General features: G+C 51.6%; 1 protein-coding gene across 1 annotated transcript in view; it reads right to left on the minus strand.

The window, feature by feature from the left end:
• USP35 (ubiquitin specific peptidase 35) overlaps positions 1-8,231 on the minus strand; it is a gene marked incomplete at both ends in the record, with an annotated part of 66,859 nt that extends 58,628 nt beyond the window's left edge. The window contains 5 exons of the mRNA XM_079708552.1: positions 2,383-2,541; positions 3,970-4,071; positions 4,498-4,627; positions 6,210-6,342; positions 7,559-8,231. Of these exons, the coding sequence (XP_079564678.1) occupies positions 2,383-2,541; positions 3,970-4,071; positions 4,498-4,627; positions 6,210-6,342; positions 7,559-8,231 (1,197 nt within the window). The remainder of the gene's footprint in view (positions 1-2,382; positions 2,542-3,969; positions 4,072-4,497; positions 4,628-6,209; positions 6,343-7,558) is intronic.
• Positions 8,232-20,540: the final 12,309 nt, after the last annotated feature.

Raw genomic sequence — 20,540 nt, forward strand, 5'->3', positions numbered from 1 at the left:
CCACACCTTACCCACTGACCTGTCTGGGGGCCTCCTCCTGCCGGTCCCTATCCCTCAAGGTCTAACTCCTATATCCCCTCTCCAGAAGACTTTCCAGAATCTTCTCAAGTGGGGGTCCCACACTATCTATACCTGTCTTATAGAGCCTAACTCCCTACACCTAGTTGTATAAGTATCTGCAGACTCACCTTGCCTGCTGGATCAGACCATAGCCTCTAATGTGCAAAGCCTGGATCTCACTCAGTGTAGGTTTCCCCTGGTGCCCAGGGCAGGGCCATGCTCCCTCCTCTTTGTTCACATCTCCATGATACCACACCTCACACTACAGTCCTGTTCATTCACTCAGACATTTTTTAGACACAGAGATCAAAATGACATGGTCCCTGCCCATCAGAAGCTCACAGTAACAGTCACTTCCAACAGGTTTAAGTCCTGTCTTCTCCGCTCAACCACCTCCAGTGCCAGGGAGCTCATGATCTAGCAAGGCAGCTACTTCTATTGTTAGCTCTGTTTAACAACAAACAAACAAACAAACAAACAAACAAAAAAAAAACACCTCTTCCTCACATTAAGTTGGAAAAACTAAGAAAATCCAAGTAAATGCCAGAGGTTTTGTTTGTTGTATCTACCACCTCTCACTCATGGTGGATTGTTCCCTTATGTGTTTTGTAATCTGGGGATTATAAACTCATCTTTAGTAGAATTCTATCTTTGTGGCTTGAAAGCAGTTTCATTTCTGTTTCTATTAGGCAATCCTTGGGTATTACAAGTTTATGACTACTTTCAATAAGCTTAGGGTGCTACAACACCAAAGAAGGTAAGAATTTGAACCCCTAAACCCACATGAGAGCAGTCCAATGATGACAATTTCTTTTTTCCCAATCCAGAGCCCAGACCAAGCCAGAGAACCTTCCTTGATGTCTACTTGGAACCATGTGTATTTTTTCTAGAACGCCCTTTTGCTAATGGTAAAGGCTTTCTTGGGTCCTGATTTACATGGGCCTCTCAGTGCTGATTCCCTGCTGGGGGCAGACCCTAAGCCTCAACTCCTGTCCCCACCAGCTCAAGCCCCTTGGGGACTGAGGTTGGCCATCTCACCCACTGCCCCTCCCCACCCAGGGCAAAAGAGTATCACCTCTCATTTACCATTCTGGAATTTGGTTTTCTCTTCCTTTTTGGCCCCTGGGGATTCCCCCTTGCTCTCTTGCAAGCTCAGCTATGTACTTAAAAAGACATCTGTTACATTTTAACAAGCATTTCTAGGTGTTTTGTAATGGGACACTTCTCAGGTTACCTATCTGCTGTGTTACAGAAATGGAAGTCAGACCAGAGGTTCTAAAAGGGCCACCACTTACCTGGATGTCTTTCACCCACACTTGGACCTGCCTTCTGTATCAAGCAATGGGAAAGGGCTCAGCAACCCACAGCCCTGGCTGCATCTCCCACTACCTCCGTGACTGCATAAGACACTAAACCTCTCCAAGTCTCATTTTCCTCATCTTTGAAACTGAAATAACAATAGTACCTGCCTCACAGGTTTCTAGTGAGCAACAGAAGACAAAACATATGGGAAGACACTGCCAAGTGTGACTCTAGCTACAAATGTTATTGTCCTAGCAACCCAGCAAGCCCGGTTCAGAAGCCCTTTCTTCCTTGCAGCCTCCTCCTCTAATTGGAGATCTTTCCCTCCTCTGCCGCCTCACCGCTCTCAGGCTGACCCTCACAGGCATTTCATAAGCTGCTTAGATCACAGTTACGGGTAAACACGTCAGTCACCCCTCTACGCTGTGAGCTCCTCAAAGGGAGGAGACATGGTCTGCCTCATGCCTGTGTCCCCAGTTCCTAGCCTGGGCCTGGCACAGAGTAGGGCATAAGTCTTGTGAACAAATGTAAACCATCTCTGTTCTGGAATGCTCAGTCTAAGAGGAGACAGACATACAGACAGTGACAATGTGTGACTGAGGGATACACTAGGGCTGTGGAAGCTCAGAGAGGCCATGACCCAGCTGAGGGCCACAGTGCGGGGGGCGGGAGTAATTTAGAGTTATCAGGGAAGGCTTCCTGAGGGAGAAACACTTGAGCAGAGCCTTCAAGAAGGCTTGGTAGAAATAAGAGCTATCCAGGCAGAACAAGACAGGAGTTTAAGTTAGAGAGATCGGCATATGCCAAGGCTCAGAACAATCGAGAGAGGAAGATCCATCTGCGGGAATGGCAGGTGTCTCAGTGTGCCTGAAGCACACGATGGGCTGGGGGAGGTAATGGGAGACAGCCAGGGACCAAAGGATAGAGGGCTGCCACTAACCTGTAGTGTGGCCTTGAGCAAAGCCCAAATCGGCACCCTCCTCAGAGTGGGGCGCAGGAGCAGTGGGGACTGTCACTCACCTTGATGGCCTCCATGACGGGTTCGTACAGATCCGGGAAGCCCGGGAACCTGAACACCATGCAGTGGACCAGCTCCGCCAGCTGCTCCAGGCAGCTGGTCCCCGAGTTGGAGTCCTCCTTGACCAGAGAGGCCACCATTGGGGGGATGTGAGGGAGGAGCTGTGAGAGCAGAGCAGGGTTAGTCAGCACCAGTTTACCCACCTGAGACATGGGACGGTGGTCAGTGCTGGAAGCACCCAGAGCTCCTTGAAGCAAGGAGGTTTGCCCACCTGACCACTGTGCCCCTTACCTGCATGGGGCTCTGAGCTCTGCAGGCAGGTGACTCTCTTTACAAGATACATGACCTTGGATACTCTTCCTCGGTCTCTTCATCTGTTTAATGGGACAAATAATTCCCTCCTCACAGCTAAGGGGAGGCCTGAGCCTGAGCCCCAGCTATTAAGTATCAGCCAACCAACCTGCCTGAAGAGCCTGAAGGTCTGAGTGACCAGGGCTATTCTGTCACCCAGGAGTGATGCCAGGGCCACAATATGGTCAGCTGGTGGCAGCTCTGACAGAACGTGAGGAGCAGCACACGTTTATATGTCAAGCACTCACAGTGACATGTGGCAATTACTATCCCCATCTTACAGAGAAGAAATTAAAGTTAGAGAGGTTATGTAATTTGCCAAGGATTTCACCATGGGTTCTGGGAGAAGCTGGTGTCTGAGCCAGGTCTGTCTGAACTCAAAGTCCATTTCTTTCCTCTGTGCTACAGTGTTAACTATCAAACCCACAGGGGAGCTACACCATAGTGTCCCAGGGATGGAAGAGTCAGGCCACAGAAACTGGGAGCAGGGGAGCTTGGGAGAAGGATGAAAAGAAACAAATACCTATCAAGTCCCTAAAATATGGCAGGGTCTTGATACATGTCACCTCATCTAATCCTGTCCCACCCAACCCAGGCCCTGAGAGGTAAGTGCCTGGCCCAAGGTCACCCCATCTAGTAAATGACAGAGCTGGGACTCAACCCCACATAACCCCAATCCCTGGTTCTGTGCTTTTCTCACTGCACACATCAGGAAGCATAAAGTTTCTGCAGTGACCAAGGACCATGAGAAGCAAGGAAGGACACTGGCTCAGGAGTCAGACCAACTCAGCTGGAATCTTCCTTGTACTGCTCACCAGCTGTTACCTGGGACATGCAACCTAATCTCCCTAAACTGCAGTTTCTTCAGCTGAAAAATGGGGAAAATGATAGAACCTCCCTTTGGGGCTACTCCAGGAGTAAAATGAATGAACATGTGGACTGTCTTTAGCACTGTACCTGCCACACAGCTGGCACCCAAGTAACACAGCTGCCATCATTCTAGGCCTGTCCCTCTACTCGGGACCCATGCGGAGGTCACACCCATTCTTTGGCCTCAGTTTTCTATCTGTAAAATTGGGTCTCAAGTCTCCTCCAGTCCTAACATCCAGGACTTGAAGGTCTTGGGCTTCAAGCCCCAACCCCTTAAGCCCCAACAGAGACAGCATGTCTGGCCTCCAGCCAGACCTGTGGAGGATGCAGGACCGCCCATCTTTGGGGCAACACGCAGGGGCCCTTACCAGGTGGAAGGCCTCATGGGAGTGCTGGAAGGTCAGGAGCATATACTTGAGGACAGACAAGGCGGCTCCCCGGACAATGGGATACAGAAGCTTGGAGAAAACCTGGAAGAAAGCCTCTGGTCAGGAGTCCCCCAGGCCTGGGCCACCCAAGGCCAAGGGTAGCCATAGGCCTGAAAGGGGGCCAGAGATGCCGGAGTTAAAGCAGCAGACCCATGTGGGAGTAAGAACACAGAGGTGCTCAAAGACCTGGGTGGATGGATGGGTGGTGAGATGGACAGCAAAACAGTTAGATAGATATCTGATGGATGGATGGATGGACGTACCAAAAGTGACAGACACACACACTTGAATGAAGAGTCAGAAGAATGAATGGGGGAAACCTGGTGTCCAGCGAGAAGCAGTGAATTGTCCCAGGTCACAGCGAGCTTGGGTGGGAGCCCCGTGCTCTGCCTCCCAGACCTGCAATGCCCCTGGCAAGAGACTAGCAGGAAAGGCCAGAAGCCAGGGCTAGGACAGGGGCCCACCAACCTTCTCAATTTTGGCGAGTGACACCTCGATCAAGATGCTGAACTTCTTAACAGCGGCCAGGCCCTTCAGCAGTGCAATGATCCACTTGTCAATGTTCTTCCCCAGGGGCCAGGACACCCAGTCGATCATCCTGGTGAGGGGAGTGACAGTGATGCAAGGACCGGGGAGGCCCAAATACCTGGGAGGGGGCAGCCCAGGGACCAGCCATAATGACCTGAGATTCCCCCCACAGTGACTCACACTTACACAGGGCAGCTCTGGGATCCGTGGGATGAACAGGACACCTCTGGGAACTGCAAATATGCCCAGCACAGGCACCTGGCAGAAACTGGGGCTCCCAGCCCAGCAGAAGGGGAACCAGGCCCTCTCAGTACCCCAAACCTCACCCCATACACAGTGAGTTGCAGTGGAAGAACAGGGCTTTTGGCTGCCTCTGTCTGGACTGGGAGGCCCAACGGCAGGAGGAGTACTGCCCCCAGGCTGGAAGCTCTGGCTCCAGCAAACCCTTGCTTGTGACCTGGAGCAAGTCACTTACTCTCTCTAGCCTCAGTTTCTTCCTCTGTCAAATGGGGATAATACCTACCTCACAGGTTTGTTATATGAGTTAAAAGAGATAACAACAGCTAACAGCTAACATTTATGTCATATTCACTCTGTACCAGGCACTGCTCCATCTGCCTTACATGTATTAACCCTTCTGACCCCCTCAAAATAATGCCTGCATGCACTGAGCATGAAGCTGCCACACAGTAGGTGCTCAGGAAAACGTCACTAGTATAATTATTTTTATATTCAGTAGACTGGGATATAAAGAGAACAGTACAGAGCAAAGCAAATAGTAGTAATTATGGTAATAATAGCTACCATTACACTGTTCTACGCACTTTACACGTAATATCTCATTTTATCTAATTCAATCCTCACAACAAACCTGTAAGATGAGTTCAATTATACTACAAATTATGGATGAGGAAGCTGAGGCATAGAGGGGTTGAGCAACTTGCCCAGAGTCACACAGGCAAGAAGTGGGAGAGCCAGGATTTGAACTCACGCAGCTTATCTCTAGAGCCTACAGTCTTACCCACTGAAGACAAGGAATCCAGAAAGGCCCAATGGAGACAGTGGATCTGCACACAGGTATGGAAAGAATGGCAGGGGGGAGGGGGAATGCCAGGTGGATGGGGTCTGCAGAGCCAAAGGCCTGCAGGCAGGAGGGTAGGTGTCATATTCGGGGATTACTGGCCAGGCAGATGTGGCTAGATCACAGGTGGAATGATGTTCAAATGAGGTGGGGGATGTGCGAGAGCTCTGTGAGCTGAAAAGCACCCAAACTGTGTTTATCATACTTGCCAAACTCAGAAAGCACTTCATTAAAGTAATTTTACCTCCTATCATTGACCCTGTAGAAACCTGACAACTTCTTATACCACCTCTGCTATTACAGAGGGGAGAACGGAAGCTCAGAGAGTTCACTGACTTGTCCAGGGTCACAGAGTTGGTACCCAGCCTGAGAGCATCACTAGGGCAAGGTTCTCTGTGTCTTACACATCCAGCCTGGGGCCAGGCACAGGAAGGGCTCAAAGAAGGATGGATGAATGAACAAGCATGAGGGCCTGGGCCCTCTGCCACTATATCTAGCCCAGCAATCCCACCCAGTGGAAGGGGCTTCTGGGAGAGAGAGAGACCTGACCACCACTCGTCCCTCAGCCCACCTGCTGATGGCAGTCAGCATCTGGGAGTCGGTCACACTGTCATCATTGCTGAGGTTCCGGACGACACCATCCATGAGCTCCAATGGGAGGTGCTGGACCACGCTGGCCAGGGCGCTAGATGGTGGCTCCTCCTCTGGAACAGGTGCCTGGGCTGAGCTTTGCAGGACAAGTGGACCCCACACCTCCCCTATCACCCCATGTCCTTCATGCTGCCAAGGAACTAGGGAGCCTCTGCAAAGAGCACATCATGGCCACCTCCTTGCCTCCTATAGCATCCCAGCCTCTGATCTCATCTTAGCTCATTCACTCAACAAACCTTCACTGGCACTGCTTCGGCCCTGTGCTGGGCAAAGAAAAAGCACTAACCCCCAGCTGTGCATGTATAGGCAAGGCCCTTAGATGGGGTAACACTGGAGCTGGCAAGAACAGGTAGGAGGGCTATGTGACTCGGCGGGAGGGAGGACATTCCAGGTGGAACCCAATAGAGATGAAAAAAATTTTTAGTTATCGGGCTTCCCTGGTGGCGCAGTGGTTGGGAGTCCGCCTGCCAATGCAGGGGACGCGGGTTCGTGCCCGGCCTGGGAAGATCCCACATGCCGCAGAGCGGCTGGGCCCGTGAGCCATGGCCGCTGAGCCTGCACGTCCGGAGCCTGTGCTCCGCAACGGGAGAGGCCCCAACAGTGAGAGGCCCGCGTACCGCAAAAAAAAAAAAAAATTTTGTTATCAAAATTTGTTGTCCAGTTGTATAAAGACCTAGGTCCTTATACACCTGGCCTTGGTTCTTCCTCCTGCCAGGTACATTCCCTTCCTTTCCCCTGAACAGCCCTATAATCAGGGAAGGCACAGATTTTATTTCAGTCACTTAAACTACAGTCCAGTTTCCAGTTGTCAACGGAGGGCCAAGATTTACAATTCAGTTGACACATATAGGTTCTATCACGTCTCCAGACCTTCCCCTCTGCCTGCCCTGAGTACCTTATCCCTGCTGCCTGGTGCTACCCAGCTCTCAAGGCCTGACTCAAAAGTCATCACATCACTTCTATGAAAGCCACCAGACCCAAAGGGCATGATGACCACCCCACATCCTGTTGTCTCAGCCCCCTGGTCCTCCTCCAGGCCCGACTGATCTGGGTCCCCTCCTCTCTGCATGCCCAGCAGGCACCACCGGATAGGAGCCCCCCACCCGGCAGGAGCTCAGGAGGGGCCTGCTACCTAAACGAAGTAACAGCACCCGCCCCCACACACATACACACCTGTGTACTAGCATGCACACGCCACACCACCAGGTGGGCACGCCACACAGGAGACTCCGCACGCACGGGCCCCGCCCGCCCCGACCGCACACGTACCTGTGCAGGAGATGACGGCGAACAGCTCCTTGAGGCAAGGCAGGATGGCGGCGGGCTGCGCGCGCCACAGCTGCGCCAGGAGCCCGCTCACCTGCTGGGCCTGCTCCAGGAACTCCACGGCGCCCTCCTCGCCGTCGGCCGGGCAGCGGAAGCGGCCGAGGCAGCGCACAAGCTGCTGGCAGAAGAGCAGGCGGTGAGGGCCGTCGGGGACGCAGCGCGGGTGCCGCGCCAGCAGCCGCGCCACCTGCGCACAGGCCGCGGGCCCCGGGCGCTCACATACGGTGCGCAGCACCTCGCGCCGCAGCAGCGCGAACACCTCATCGGCCGAGGGCCCCTCGGGCAACAGCTGCAGGCAGAGCTGCACGCAGGCCAGCGCGCGGGCGCCCGGCGGCCCGGCGCCTCCCTGCAGCAGGCGCAGCACGCGGCGCGCGCTGAAAAATTCGGCGAAGACTTCTGGGTGGTGGCGGCCGGCCACGTGCAGCAGCTGGCAGCCCACGCGGCGGGGCAGCTCGTCGGCGCCGCTCACGTAGAGGCGCGTGCCCAGCGCCAGCAGCGCCAGGCACTGCTCCCGCTCCAGCGGCTGCCGCGCCGCCTCCAGCACGCGGCGCACCAGCCCTTGCTTCACGCTCGCGGGGTATGATGACGTCACCACCGCCTCCAAGATCTTGTCCATGGCGGCCACGCTGCAAGGGACAGGGAGCAGGGTCACACTCTGCCCGACAGGACCGATTCCCCACGTGGTCCCCTGCGTGCTGAGGCTTGGGGGCGAGCAGCTCAACCTCTCTGGGCCTCAGTTCCCCATCTGTGAAATGGGGCAAGGATACCTACCTCCCCGGGAGGTGACGTGATGAGGAGAAGCACAATGCCTGGCATATAATAAGCCCCAGTGGGTTGTAGTTATTGCTGATGAGCGCCTTTCATCTCACAAAGCCAACACCTGAGCCTTCCCCCTCCTCCACCCCTTTGCCCCTCTCTCCTCAGGCCTCCCTGGGGACCTCTGTGGGTTCTTGGCGAGGCAGGTAAGAGCTGGATCTAGAAGCTGCTGTCCACGGTCTTGGCCAAGCCACGTCCTGTGGGAAGATGAGCTGTGCACATACACAAATCACACCTCCAGAAAGGAAGGGCTGACAGGGCTTCCAGAGATCCCTGGTGCACTTTATTCTGCCCCCAATCAGCTTCTTGTTCTTTTTCAAATGACCTACCCTTTTCCTCTTTGTGTTCGTTGTGCCTTTTGCCTGAAACATCCTATCTCCCCAAACCTCCACCACTAACACACATTCATACAACCAGGCAAAGTACTTTCCTTTAAAGCCCACTTCAAACACCCAATCTTAATGAGAACCTCCCTGGACTTCCAGGCATGAATTCATCCCTCATCTGGACTCCTACAGCCATCTGTGGCCTCTTCCTCTATTGCAGCTGGGATCACATAGTGCGGGGGTTGTACGGGTCCAAATCTCCTCCACTAAGGCAGATCATCTCATCTCTGTGCTCAACCCTGCACAGGCAGGCCCTGTCGCCTCCCAAGCCTCAGCCCACACCAGCCCCTCACTGTGGGCTCACTATGTCCTCCCTGCCCTGGGCTTTTGCACTCGCTTTTCCCTCCCCTCCTTGCTTGGCTCACCCTGCAGAGCTCAGCTCAAACTTCTTCCACACAGAAGGCCTGTCTGACCTCTTTGTATGGGTCAAACGCCCCTGTTAACAATTTCAGAGCATCCTGTCCTCCTTTATAGCACTTATCATGATTACTTGATTGGGATCATCCTCCTCCACTATACTATATAGGTTCCTGAGGGCAGGAACCAAGTCAGGTTTTGTTCACCACAGTATCCCCAGGACCTTGCACAGTGCCTGGCACACAGTAGGCATTTGTTGAATAAGCAAATGCAGAGTGTGGTGTGAGTTACTGCTACCTTATTCCTCTGAGCCATAATATACTTCCCTCTGTCCTTCCACTCCATTTTAGCTGTTTTCTGGAAGACTTCATCCCAAGCTCACCCACTTTGATTCCGGATTCTCATGCTGGTTCCCACAGGTTCAGCTCCTAAAAGGTAGAACCACTTCTTTGCTTCTTTGTATAATCCCACACTAGGCAGGACCCAATATAAGGTTCAGTATACGCTAAGTGTTTAATTAAACTTATTATCTCAGTGAAAACTACTCTATTGTTAAGACCTGGAGTAGGTGTGAAGACAAGCCAGAAATTTCCTAGATGATGGGCCAGAAACTTTTATGCAAAACCACAGATACTGTGGGACCCCAAATATGTGCCAGGCCCTATGGAGATGCTCCCTTTTCTGCCCTAGCTCTCCACTGAGACCAAACCTCCATTACTGCGTGTGTTACAATGCAATGGGCACATTTGTTTCTCTCTCTCTCACCAGGCTCCTTGGGGAGCTCCTTGGGGCAGGGACCAGGCTTATTTCTCAATGGCTGGCATTTCCCATGCCAGTCACTGCAGAGTAAGGTTAGACGGTGTAGCCAGGGCACAGATCAGTGGTTCCTGAATGCTGGCCTGGTTGCCTCAGAATCACCTGAGCACTTAGTACAAGTTCATATGCCCAGGGCCCACACCAAGCTTGGAATGGTTAGACTCTATTCTTTGAGATTCAACCGGGATGCATTCTGCTTACCATCCAGCTTACTTATGCTCTCTGAGCCTCTATTTCCAACCCGCAGGGCTGATGTGAAGACAAATATAAAGGCTGGGCACAAGGAAGTGCTCAGAAAGTGTCAGTCCCCTTTGCTTTAGAAGCAAAGTCCTTGCTCTTAGGAGCTCCCAGTCAGTCCGGTGGTGGAGACAGACACACTGGTAAAGAGTGCCGAAACAAGGCATACTCCCAGAAGGTCTTTAAAAGTGTCTTTAAAAATGGGTCTGCCTTCAGCCCTGGTCCACTCTTTCCTGGGCAGTCCCTGCAGACCATCCTCCAAACTCCTACCCTGCCCTCCAGGCTAGTGGACTTAATATGCTTTCAACCCAGGATGCCAAGAAGCCCTGGTACTCAGGTGACCAAGGAGAAATCCTAATCGATGAGATATTGACAGCATGTGTGGACGAAGAGGACCTGGGGGCAGGGAGAAATGGAGTTCTGGGGCTAAGGAAGGCTCTGGAAATGGAAAGAAAATCAGACTAGGAATGAGCAGTCCTGCATTCTAGTGTGACCTGGAGTAAATCCCATTTAGTCCTGCAACTCATTGTGTGACCTTGAGCACATAATATCGTGAGCCTCTTTTCTGTAAAATGGGGATCAATGATATCAGGCTGAACCACAGCAAAGTGAGGGATCAGATGCTGGTAATTTCCTATCATTCTACCTGATACCTATCACATAAGGTGGCCTGTGCCTGGCAGCTGGGAGCTTGGTCAGTGGAGCCATTCTGTGAGGGCTCTGATCTCCGAGGCCAGCCCTGCAGCCTCTGTGCAGTCTGTGGCCTGACCACTCCAGCAAGCCCTGCCTATCTGCCCCCACTCCCACACAAGCAGTTTGAGGTCAGCTGTCACCATGGTCACCAACAAACCCACTCAGTAATATCCTGGATGCATTCATGCAAAGGGGTTTTTAGAGGAGTGGACCTCACCTGACCCATCCCAGGCCACGGAAGGGAGGCAGAACAATGCCTGCTCTCCCCACGGCATGGATGGGGAAGCTGAGGATCAACAAGGGAGAAAGACACGGCCTTGGCAGGGTTGGACTAGAACCTGCACTCATCCTCTCTAGGGGAGGAAGAAGCAGACCCCCAGCGCTCCTCGGGGGAGGGTGGGTTACCCTTCCTTCTAGGCTCTGGATGAGGATATGGCCTGTCGACACTGGCTCTGACCCAAGAGACAGCTGCCCCATGCCAAGTGCAGCAGCAAACAGCAGCCATGTCCTCCCTCCGAAGAGCCCGCGTTAAAGCAGGAGACTAAGGTTCTCTGCTTTCAGAATCACCAGGTGACCTTGGGTGAGTCCCTGCTGGGACTCCTCGGCCTTCTCATCTGGAAAATGGGGACCATTCTGAGCCTACCACTGATGAGGTTGAGACAAGGTATAAAAAAGATAAGGGCAGGGAGTTCCCTGGTGGTCTAGTGGTTAAGACTCGGGGCTTTCACTGCCATGGCCCAGGTTTAATCCCTGGTTGGGGAACTGAGATGCCTCAAGACACAAGGCGGCGGCCAAAAAAAAAAAAAAAAAAAAAAAGATAAGGGCCGGATAATAGATCTGGCACTGAGAGGCAAAACCGACACTGTCAGGGAAGAAGACGAGGGGACACATACTCCTGATCCAGCTGATTCTACAAGGAATTTCATCCATTAGCCCTCGAAGCCAAGTCATCATTTCCACTCTCTCCCCTGAGCTCCAGCCCCACCCAAGATCAGCTCCTCTTTACCTCTGGCCTGGACTAGCGCAGAAGCCTCTTAACCAATCTCCTTTTTCCCCTCCTCAATCCATCCTCCACTAGAGACATGTGTCCTGCAGGAGTACAGACTCTAGGCTTCAAATCTAGTCCAGCCACTACCCCCACTGTGGCCACAACCGTCAATGCTGATGTTTTTCCACCTCTCAGAGCTTCTGAACCCCAGAATGGGAGATGATCACCTGCCCACCCCTTAGCCTTTCCCAGCCAGTGCTGCGGCTCCTTCCCACACCCTTGGCTTATATCTCACTGCTGACATGACAGCCTGGGAGTCCCAGCAACACCCAGCCCGCTCCAGGACGCACAGTTAGCACACAAGAAAATCATGACCCCTCCCCTGGAAGGCTCAGATCCCTTTAACTGTCCCTCTCAAATGACCCTCCACCTTTCCACTGTATATTGACAGGTCTCTGTTCCTGCATAGTACAGCCTGACTATATTCAATCTCCATCACCCATCACCCCCAAAGCACCGTGTGTGTGTGTGTGTGTGTGTGTGTGTGTGTGTGTGAACAGCTCCAATGTCCTGCCTCACTCCCTCCCTGGGCCCCAGCTCAGACTTCCCCATCCCTCCCTGGTCTTTCCGACACACCCTGCAAATATCATCAGATTACCTCATTAGACAATAAACTCCATCTTGCCATGCCCCTGCTCAGAACCCTCAAGGCCCCCCAGCCCCTTCAGGATAAGGTCCAAACTCCCGAGCCTGACATTCAAGTCCTTTCTGTGACACTAAGCTAATAAAGGGGCAGGGTGGGAGATGAACTTGACAAACTCCATTTAGTGGTGGATCTACAGGAATCTGAGCAGTGAGCTTTTTCCTGCTCAATATTTTGGTGAAGTTTTCTCTGCTGAGAAAGGGCTTCTACCTCTTCTCTCCTGGCAAATTCTGACTCATCCTTCAATACCCAGGTCACATGCCCCCTCCTCTGGGAAGCCTTTCCAAATCCCCCTGCAACTCAATCTTTGGGCTTTGGCTTCCAAAGGCCTTCTTCGCTTCTCTCATCCCTGGGCAAGTGTAACTGGATTGATTCTATGCCCATCTCCCCCACCAGGCCGGGATCTCCTTTGGTAGGAAGTAGGTCTGGTCCCCCATCTGTGCCCAGTGCCCAGCACAGGACCAGGCACAGAGATGAAGGAGTGCCAAGTGACCGAGAGACATGTGACAGCAAGATGAGATAGAACCAAGGATATGATCAGAAAAGCACCTTCCAGGGACTGGCCTAACCCTTGGTCCGGTCACTGCCCCCTCATCTGCCCAGATCTGGTCTTGCATATCTATCACCCTGCGAATCTTAAACATAAGCCAAGAAAGCCCCTACAGAGGTCACTGGATGGGCTATTCTAGAAATGACTCAAACAACCAAAGCTGAAGAAAAAGAAAACAACAAACAAACAAACAAACCTGTTCCTGGTTAACCCTCAGGTCCAAAGTTCACAGAATTTCATGGGACAGGGGAGGGGGCCTCAAGGGCTCACTCAATCTCTCCACACCCCAGAGCACAGCAGCCCCTCCAAGCCCCAGCAATGAGGAGCCCATTTCCTTTCCTCTCTGACCCTCACACCCAGTCTCCCTCCTTTGACTCCCCTGGGTGCCGGAGCTGCCTGGTTGCCTGGGATGGGCAGGGGATGGGGGGAGCACCAGGCTGTGCCTCCTGACACCCAGAAGTCCCTCCATCCCTCGTCCCCCAGGTCTCTAGTCAGCAGCATTTCTCTCTGTATTTTTTAACTGAACTTCTACCCAAGGCAGCCCCGGGAAGGATCCCCTTGCCATACTACTGGGAGGCACTCCTTTGGGCCAAACTGTCGCAAGAAAAAAAAAAGGTGCGGTAGGGGAAGGTTACTAGTAAAACCCAACTGCCCTTTTACCAAAGGGGAACTGAGGAGAAGGGAAGAAGGTGGGAGCATATATTCGCTTCTCAGGAACCCAGCCCCAATGGGGGCCACCCCTCACATACCTCTGATGCCCGCGTCCCCACCCCCATCCCAGGTTTTCTGGAAGGGCGGGCACCAGGCTGACACATCGAGGTCTCTTGTTCACAAGGGTTCTTGTAGGGGGAGTACGCCCTGGCCGAGGATGCTGAGAATAGCAGAAGCCCATTCCAAGCGGAGGCAGCCTCTTGGCCCCTCAGTTTGCACCCCAGCTCGACCCCACCCCTCCCTCCAGTTATACCAGTGCACCCGCTCCCAGCCCAGACTGGGGCTGCGGACCCCACGAAAGGCTGGCGAGCTTCATGACACTGGGCGCCGGTGCCCTCAGCCCTGAGGGGGGCGGAGGCAGGGGCGGTATCTCTATATACACAATTGATGAAGAAGATTGCGGCCCAGAGAGGGGCAGCTACTCGCCCAAGGTCACACAGCCAGGCCCAGTATGCACCTAGACCTCCCGCCTCCCAGCCCCGGACTCTAAAAGCCCTACGCGCGCGTCCTGGCTCTCGAACCATCTGGGTGCAGACACTCCCTCCCCCCAAGCTACACACATGCCCCAGCCCCCTTACCTCTGGAACCCCAGTGGCCCCTGCCTCAGAGTCAGCTCCTGGGCGGGGCGCTCAGGCCGGGCAGGACCAGGCTGGGCCAGGCTAGGTCAGGGCGGGTCCTTTGCTTCCCCCAGAGTGGAGACGCCCTCCGCCAGGTCCCAGACTGCAGGGATGCTGCTTCCACTGAAAAGCCCAACCTCTCCACCGGCTCTGCACAAGTCTGGAACAGGGGAGCCCAACTCAGCTTCGCGGCCACAGGGCTGCGGGACGAAGTGGGGGGGAGGGGCGAGGTGCGGGAAACGGGGCGGAGCCGGAGCGGGGGCCACCCCGCGAGCAGCCACTAGGGCCGCGTCCCCTTTAAGGCCAGCCGGCCTGAACGCTGGCGGGGGCGGGGTGGGAGCTGGACGGCTCCCTGCAATGCCTCCTGGGAGATGGAGTTCGAAGTCGACGCGCCGAGCTGCAAAGAGCCCATGGAGGACTACAAGTCCCCGAGCGCAGCGCGCGGGTCCCGGGCCGCCACGCCCCTAGACTGGGCTCCGGCCCTCCGCCCCCCTCGCAAAGCTGCGCTGGCCGCCCGCGGAGGGGAGGTTGCCGAACGAGGGCAGGAGGTGGGTGCGGCGCGGCCGGGGGCACGGGGCGCAGGGAGTGCTGGTGAGGGAATGGCCTACCTGGGCACCTGTCCTACCACGAGAGGTCATCTAGCCTACCCTAGCCTCGCCATTCTCATCTGTGCAATGGGGATAGCAACGCCCGTGGCTTGGGGGGAGGGGACGTTTATGGAGAAGAAGGGGCGGAGCGGGTGGAAGGAGCCTGGATGGCTGGTGATAGTAAGAAAAGCCCGGATAATAAGGGCCGAGACCGTGGGAGGAGTCTGGTGGGTGGGGCATGGAGGGGCGGGGTCTCTAGATAAGGAGAACACGCGTGAGATCGGAGAAGGGGCTGCAGAGTGGATGCTGAGAAAGCCAATGAAGCAAGCCTGGGATGGATTGGGTGGAATGGGCCGAAGAGCATTGGGGAGGGAGGGGTGGAGACGCAAACATGAAAAGGATCCCTCTCGGCCCTGGAAAGCCCAGTGTCAGCAGCGCTGATATGGTTTGGGTAAGAGGTTGCCCGAATGGGTAAATGCCTGTGGATGCACAGAACACCTTTCTTTCCTTGTGACTAGAAGTAAAGAGCCCGTCCCATGAACTCTGCGTCACATATATGGGCTCATTCAATTCACACCCTGTGAAGACAGCACCATATCTCTTTACAGTTGAGGAACCTGAGGCTCAGAGAAGTAAAGTGACTTGCCTAAAGCCACCCAGGATTCCTTACTCCAAAGAGCCCGCTTTTTTTCCCTGCACTGCACGGAGGTAGAGGTTTAATCTGTAGTGAATGGCAGGGAACAGACGAAAGTGTCCATGTCCTGCCCTTAACAGGTTGTGTGACAGGACCATTTTCCTCAACCCTTCCCAGTGCCAACCTAAGGCAACCCTCCTGTGCTTATTGTTAGGATGAAATGAGGCGATGGATTTGAAAGCCATTTGTTTATAAATTATCCTTGTTGTGAGGAACAGGAAGACCATAAGGAAGAGTGGTCAAAATGAGGTGCTTGGGCCTGAGGAAAACCACAAGGTGAAGCCTGAGGGTGAGCCAAGAGGATGAAGGAAAATTCTGGAAGAGGGTGGGGATGGTGATAGTTATTGGAAGTCTGCACCAGATGAAAGAATATTTTGCTGTGCAAGCCAGGTCAGGTGGCTTCCCTTCTCCAGCCACTTTTCGCAGTTGGCCAACTCCCTTAGGGGTCCATGTGTGTCACCTGAGTCTGGGAAGCACCTTATCTCTCTGTGGTGTGGGCATAATGGAGCAGCCTGTGAGCGTCTTAGAGATATGAACTGGGCAAAACAGGGATAAAGATACAGCTGTTGGGTGTTGGGGGAGGCCAGGAAGGGTGGTGCCACCAGATAGTCCCCAGGGCTTTGAGCCAGAGTCTTTATCTGGTGGGCTGTGTAAGGTGGGGAAGACAGCTCCAGTTTATTGGGAGACACATTACTCATTTTGAGTGTTGTCATCCTTGAAATTTACCCAACTATGTTCTATCCATCCCCTACACAGTGGGAGTTCTTATATTTACTTCCACGTAATTACCTGGGCCTTGCCCTGTGCCTCAGATTCCAAATTAAAAATTCAAGAGACTATTTCAAAATAAAAAGTTTTTAAAATTCAGGAGAGATCGGTAAACCTCCCTATTGGTAGGTGAGAGTCTGGGACTAGGAAAATGGATCTGACTAAATGGGAGGAGTTGTCCCCCTTCCCCTGCCTGCCTACTTCTTGGGGTACAGAGAGGGGAGATCTGTGTCCTAACAGGGTGGCCAGGCACCCATTTACTTAAGGAAAGTGGGCCTTGGTAAGGAGTGAAAATAAAATGCTCTGGAGATGCAAAGAAGGGAAGAATGAATTGCAGCTGAGGGGCCTGGCAGATGACTGGCATTTTCTTTGCAGTGCAGGCAGAGGGATAGCAGATGCCAAACTGCAGAGATAGGAGAGGGCCTGGCATGGTCTATAAAGTAGGGATAATAATAAGCACCTTCATCTATGAGATTAACATGCATAAAGTGCACAGCACAATAGTAACTGCTCGGTAAATGTCAGCCATTTTTATTACTGCTATTGTTGTTGTTATGATCACCATCATATGCCCAAGAATTGGTCTAGGGCCACACAGCTAATAAAGGGGCAGAGCCTGATTCAAACGTAGGCCCAGGTGATGCCAAAGCCCATGCACTTTCCTCTCCCCACAAAGCCCCTACAGTTCTTTCTACCCATCCACATCTTTGAGGCCCAGAAGTGGCCCCTCTTTGTTAACATTCTTGGTAAGCCATGACAGGAGTTTCTTTTCTGCTGTAGTAGCAGAGACTCTGGGTTCAGGAGAAAGCAGGGGAAACAAGTCCTAAACAGCCATCTTCTCCCAGCCTGGATCTCGGCATGGAGACAGGCAGGCCTAGTGTTGTGGTTTCTGTGGGGGGTTTAGTCTATGTAGAAAGACCACTCGGATTTAAATTCTAACCCCTCCACCGACTGCGGGCTATTTTAGTTAAGCCCTGGTTGGCTTCCTCCAGAGCGCTGAGATGTCAGGAGAAGATCATGAGATGTTAATGCTTCTTAGTAGTAGTAATAACATCTAATATTTATGGGATCTGGCTATTTATTGGGGCCAGGCACACTGACTGGAACTTTACACCTAGAGTCCCAGGAGGCAAGTGTTCTTTTCTTGCCCCTTCCTTCAAAATAAAAATATTTTTAGAATTTTCAAGCCTACAGAAAAGTTTAAAGAATAGCCTTTCACCTAGATGCACCAATTCACATTGCCGATTTTGCTTTTACACATGCACATTTTTTGCTGAGCTATTGAAAAGTTATAGGCATCTCCACACTTGGCCCCTAAATTCTTCAGCATGTATCTCCTAATTATAACATTTTGCAACATAACCATAACACCGTTATCATACCTAAGAAAATTAGCAAGAACTCAATATTGTCTAATAAACAGTTGAGATTCAAATTTCTCCAACTGCCAAAAAAATCTCATATTTTTTTAAATCAGATACAGTCAAGCTTCATTGATTGCATTTAATTATATCTCTTTAAGCAACTCATTTAATCTAGATAGAGCCCCTCTACCTGTTTAAACTTATTTTATAAATAATTGGGTTCAGTTTGGTTTTTTGTTTTTGTTTTTTCTGGCAATGTTGTGTACTTATTGAATCACATTAGGAGGCATATGATACCAGAGTCCTACTATCCATGAATGCTAAGTTTGATTATTGGATAAGGTAACAGCCTGATCTCTCTATAAAAGGGTAAGTTTTTCCTTCTTGTAACGAACAAGTAGTCTGTAGAGTGATTCTTTGAAACTGTCGGAATTACGTGTGCAGGATAACCTTTCACTCCACATCTGTTGATGATCCTTGCCTGAATAGCAACATTGAGGGTTGCAAAATAGTAATTTGCTAATTATGTCATTCTTTGTGTACTTATTAGCTGGTATTCTTTGTTACAGAATAACATTTTCTGTGTGTGTGTGTGTGTGTGTGTGTGTGTGTGTGTGTGTGTGTGTGTCTTTCTCATTCCCTCTCCTGCCCCTCTCTTTTTTTCTTTTTGGAGTAACATAGACTCATGGTTTTGTTTTGTTTTTTTTTTTGCGGTACACAGGCCTCTCACTGTTGTGGCCTCTCCCGCCGCGGAGCACAGCTCCGGATGCGCAGACCCAGCGGCCACGACCCACGGGCCCAGCCGCTCCATGGCATGCGGGATCCTCCCGGACCGAGGCACGAACCTGTGTCCCCTGCATCGGCAGGCGGACTCTCAACCACTGCGCCACCAGGGAAGCCCTCATGATTATTTTTTTTAACTCAATGTGTTGTAACCTATTATCATCATTAATCTTTTTGGCGTTCAAATTATCCCAAATTTGGCCAATGAGAGTCCCTTCAGGTCTGCTCCTGTGTTTTGGTTTTTGTTCTGTTTTTTTTTGGGGGGGGGAGATATAATTGACATATAACATTGTATTCATTTTAGGTGTAAACATGATTTGATATGTGTATATATTGAAAAATGGTCACCACACAGTTACAAATTTTTTTTTTCTTGTGATGAGAACGTTTAAGATCTGCAGATCTGCATTCTTTTGACTTCACCTCAGTAATCTTTGACTTCTTCTTTGCTGTCTGGAAAGAGATGTTCCAGGCTCACCTTAAACTTTTCCTGTCAAAGTACTGGAAGTACTGGAATCATCAGTTCCTCCAGGAAGCCCTGGTTTCTTTTAGTAGGAGACAACATTTAAAAAACAAGATCTGGGGGCTTCCCTGGTGGCGCAGTGGTTGAGAGTCCGCCTGCCGATGCAGGGGACACGGGTTCGTGCCCCGGTCTGGGAGGATCCCACATGCCGCGGAGCGGCTGGGCCCGTGAGCCATGGCCGCTGAGCCTGCGCGTCCGGAGCCTGTGCTCCGCAACGGGAGAGGCCGCAACAGAGAGGCCCGCATACCGCAAAAAAAAAAAAAAAAAAAAACAAGATCTGGGGTCAGGTGTGCTCATTGCTACTTGGGTATCATTGCTAGGCTCTTGAGCAGAGCTAAGAAATGATAGATGGATGGATAGATAGATAGATAATTATCAATGCCTTGTAGATTCATTGTTAAAACAATTGGTCCTCACTGTGTAAAAGGAGTAGATTGAATGTAAAATAGCTTCATTATGGAAGCTCAGTGAGCAGTAATGTAGGGAATTGCACAGAAAGAGCCCTTGCCTGTGCTAAGGCTCTGTGAGTGTATGGGCTGTTGTCTAGGACCTCTGTGTCTGGGTTCAGTCTCTTGCTCAGGACCCGGGTTAGAGAAGACCCCAGGCTGCCTCCAAAGGACTGGTCCTCTGAGCAGTGTCCAAACATGAAACCTCCCAGAGGCTGTGACTCAGAGGTCAAGAATGGACACAAAGCCCTGGGCCAGGGACTCATCTTCCTTGGTTTGTGAAATAAAGATAATGTGATCTGTCCTGCCTGCATCCCAGAGTTGTTGTAAGGATCAATATATATTTATTTTTTTAATTGCTAATCAGTCTTTTCAACACATTATGAAATTCCTTCCCCTTTTCATTGTCTTAATACCATAGTTCATTGCCTTATAGTCTGATTTCCTACATTAAACTAAGGTATATTATGCTTTTTCAAATATTCTTTCAGGTTATCACTCACCAATTTTTCCAAAATAAGATTTTACTCTTTTTTTTTTAATCTTTTGAAAAAATACTTTTGGGAGTTGGACTAGGATAGCGTAACAACTGTAATTAATTTTAGAAGAACAACTTTAAGATATTCCCTCTCAGAATCATCACAGGTCTCTCTTTATTCAAATCCTGTTTATGCTTCGTAATAAAATGTCATAGCTTTGTTTCTGAAGGGGGCACAGGCTTTGAAGAGAGACCTCACTTGGAATTCTAGCTCTGCTACCTCTAGCTGTGTGATCTTAAGCAGCTGTCTTCACCATTCTGTGCTTCAGTTTTATAATCCAGAAAATTGGGATGATAATCGTACCTACCTCACAGCCTCGGTGTGGTGTTGTAATGAGATAATCTACA

Source organism: Hyperoodon ampullatus, assembly GCF_949752795.1.
Source record: "Hyperoodon ampullatus genome assembly, chromosome: 7".
In the NCBI taxonomy this organism is placed as follows: Eukaryota; Metazoa; Chordata; class Mammalia; order Artiodactyla; family Ziphiidae; genus Hyperoodon; species Hyperoodon ampullatus.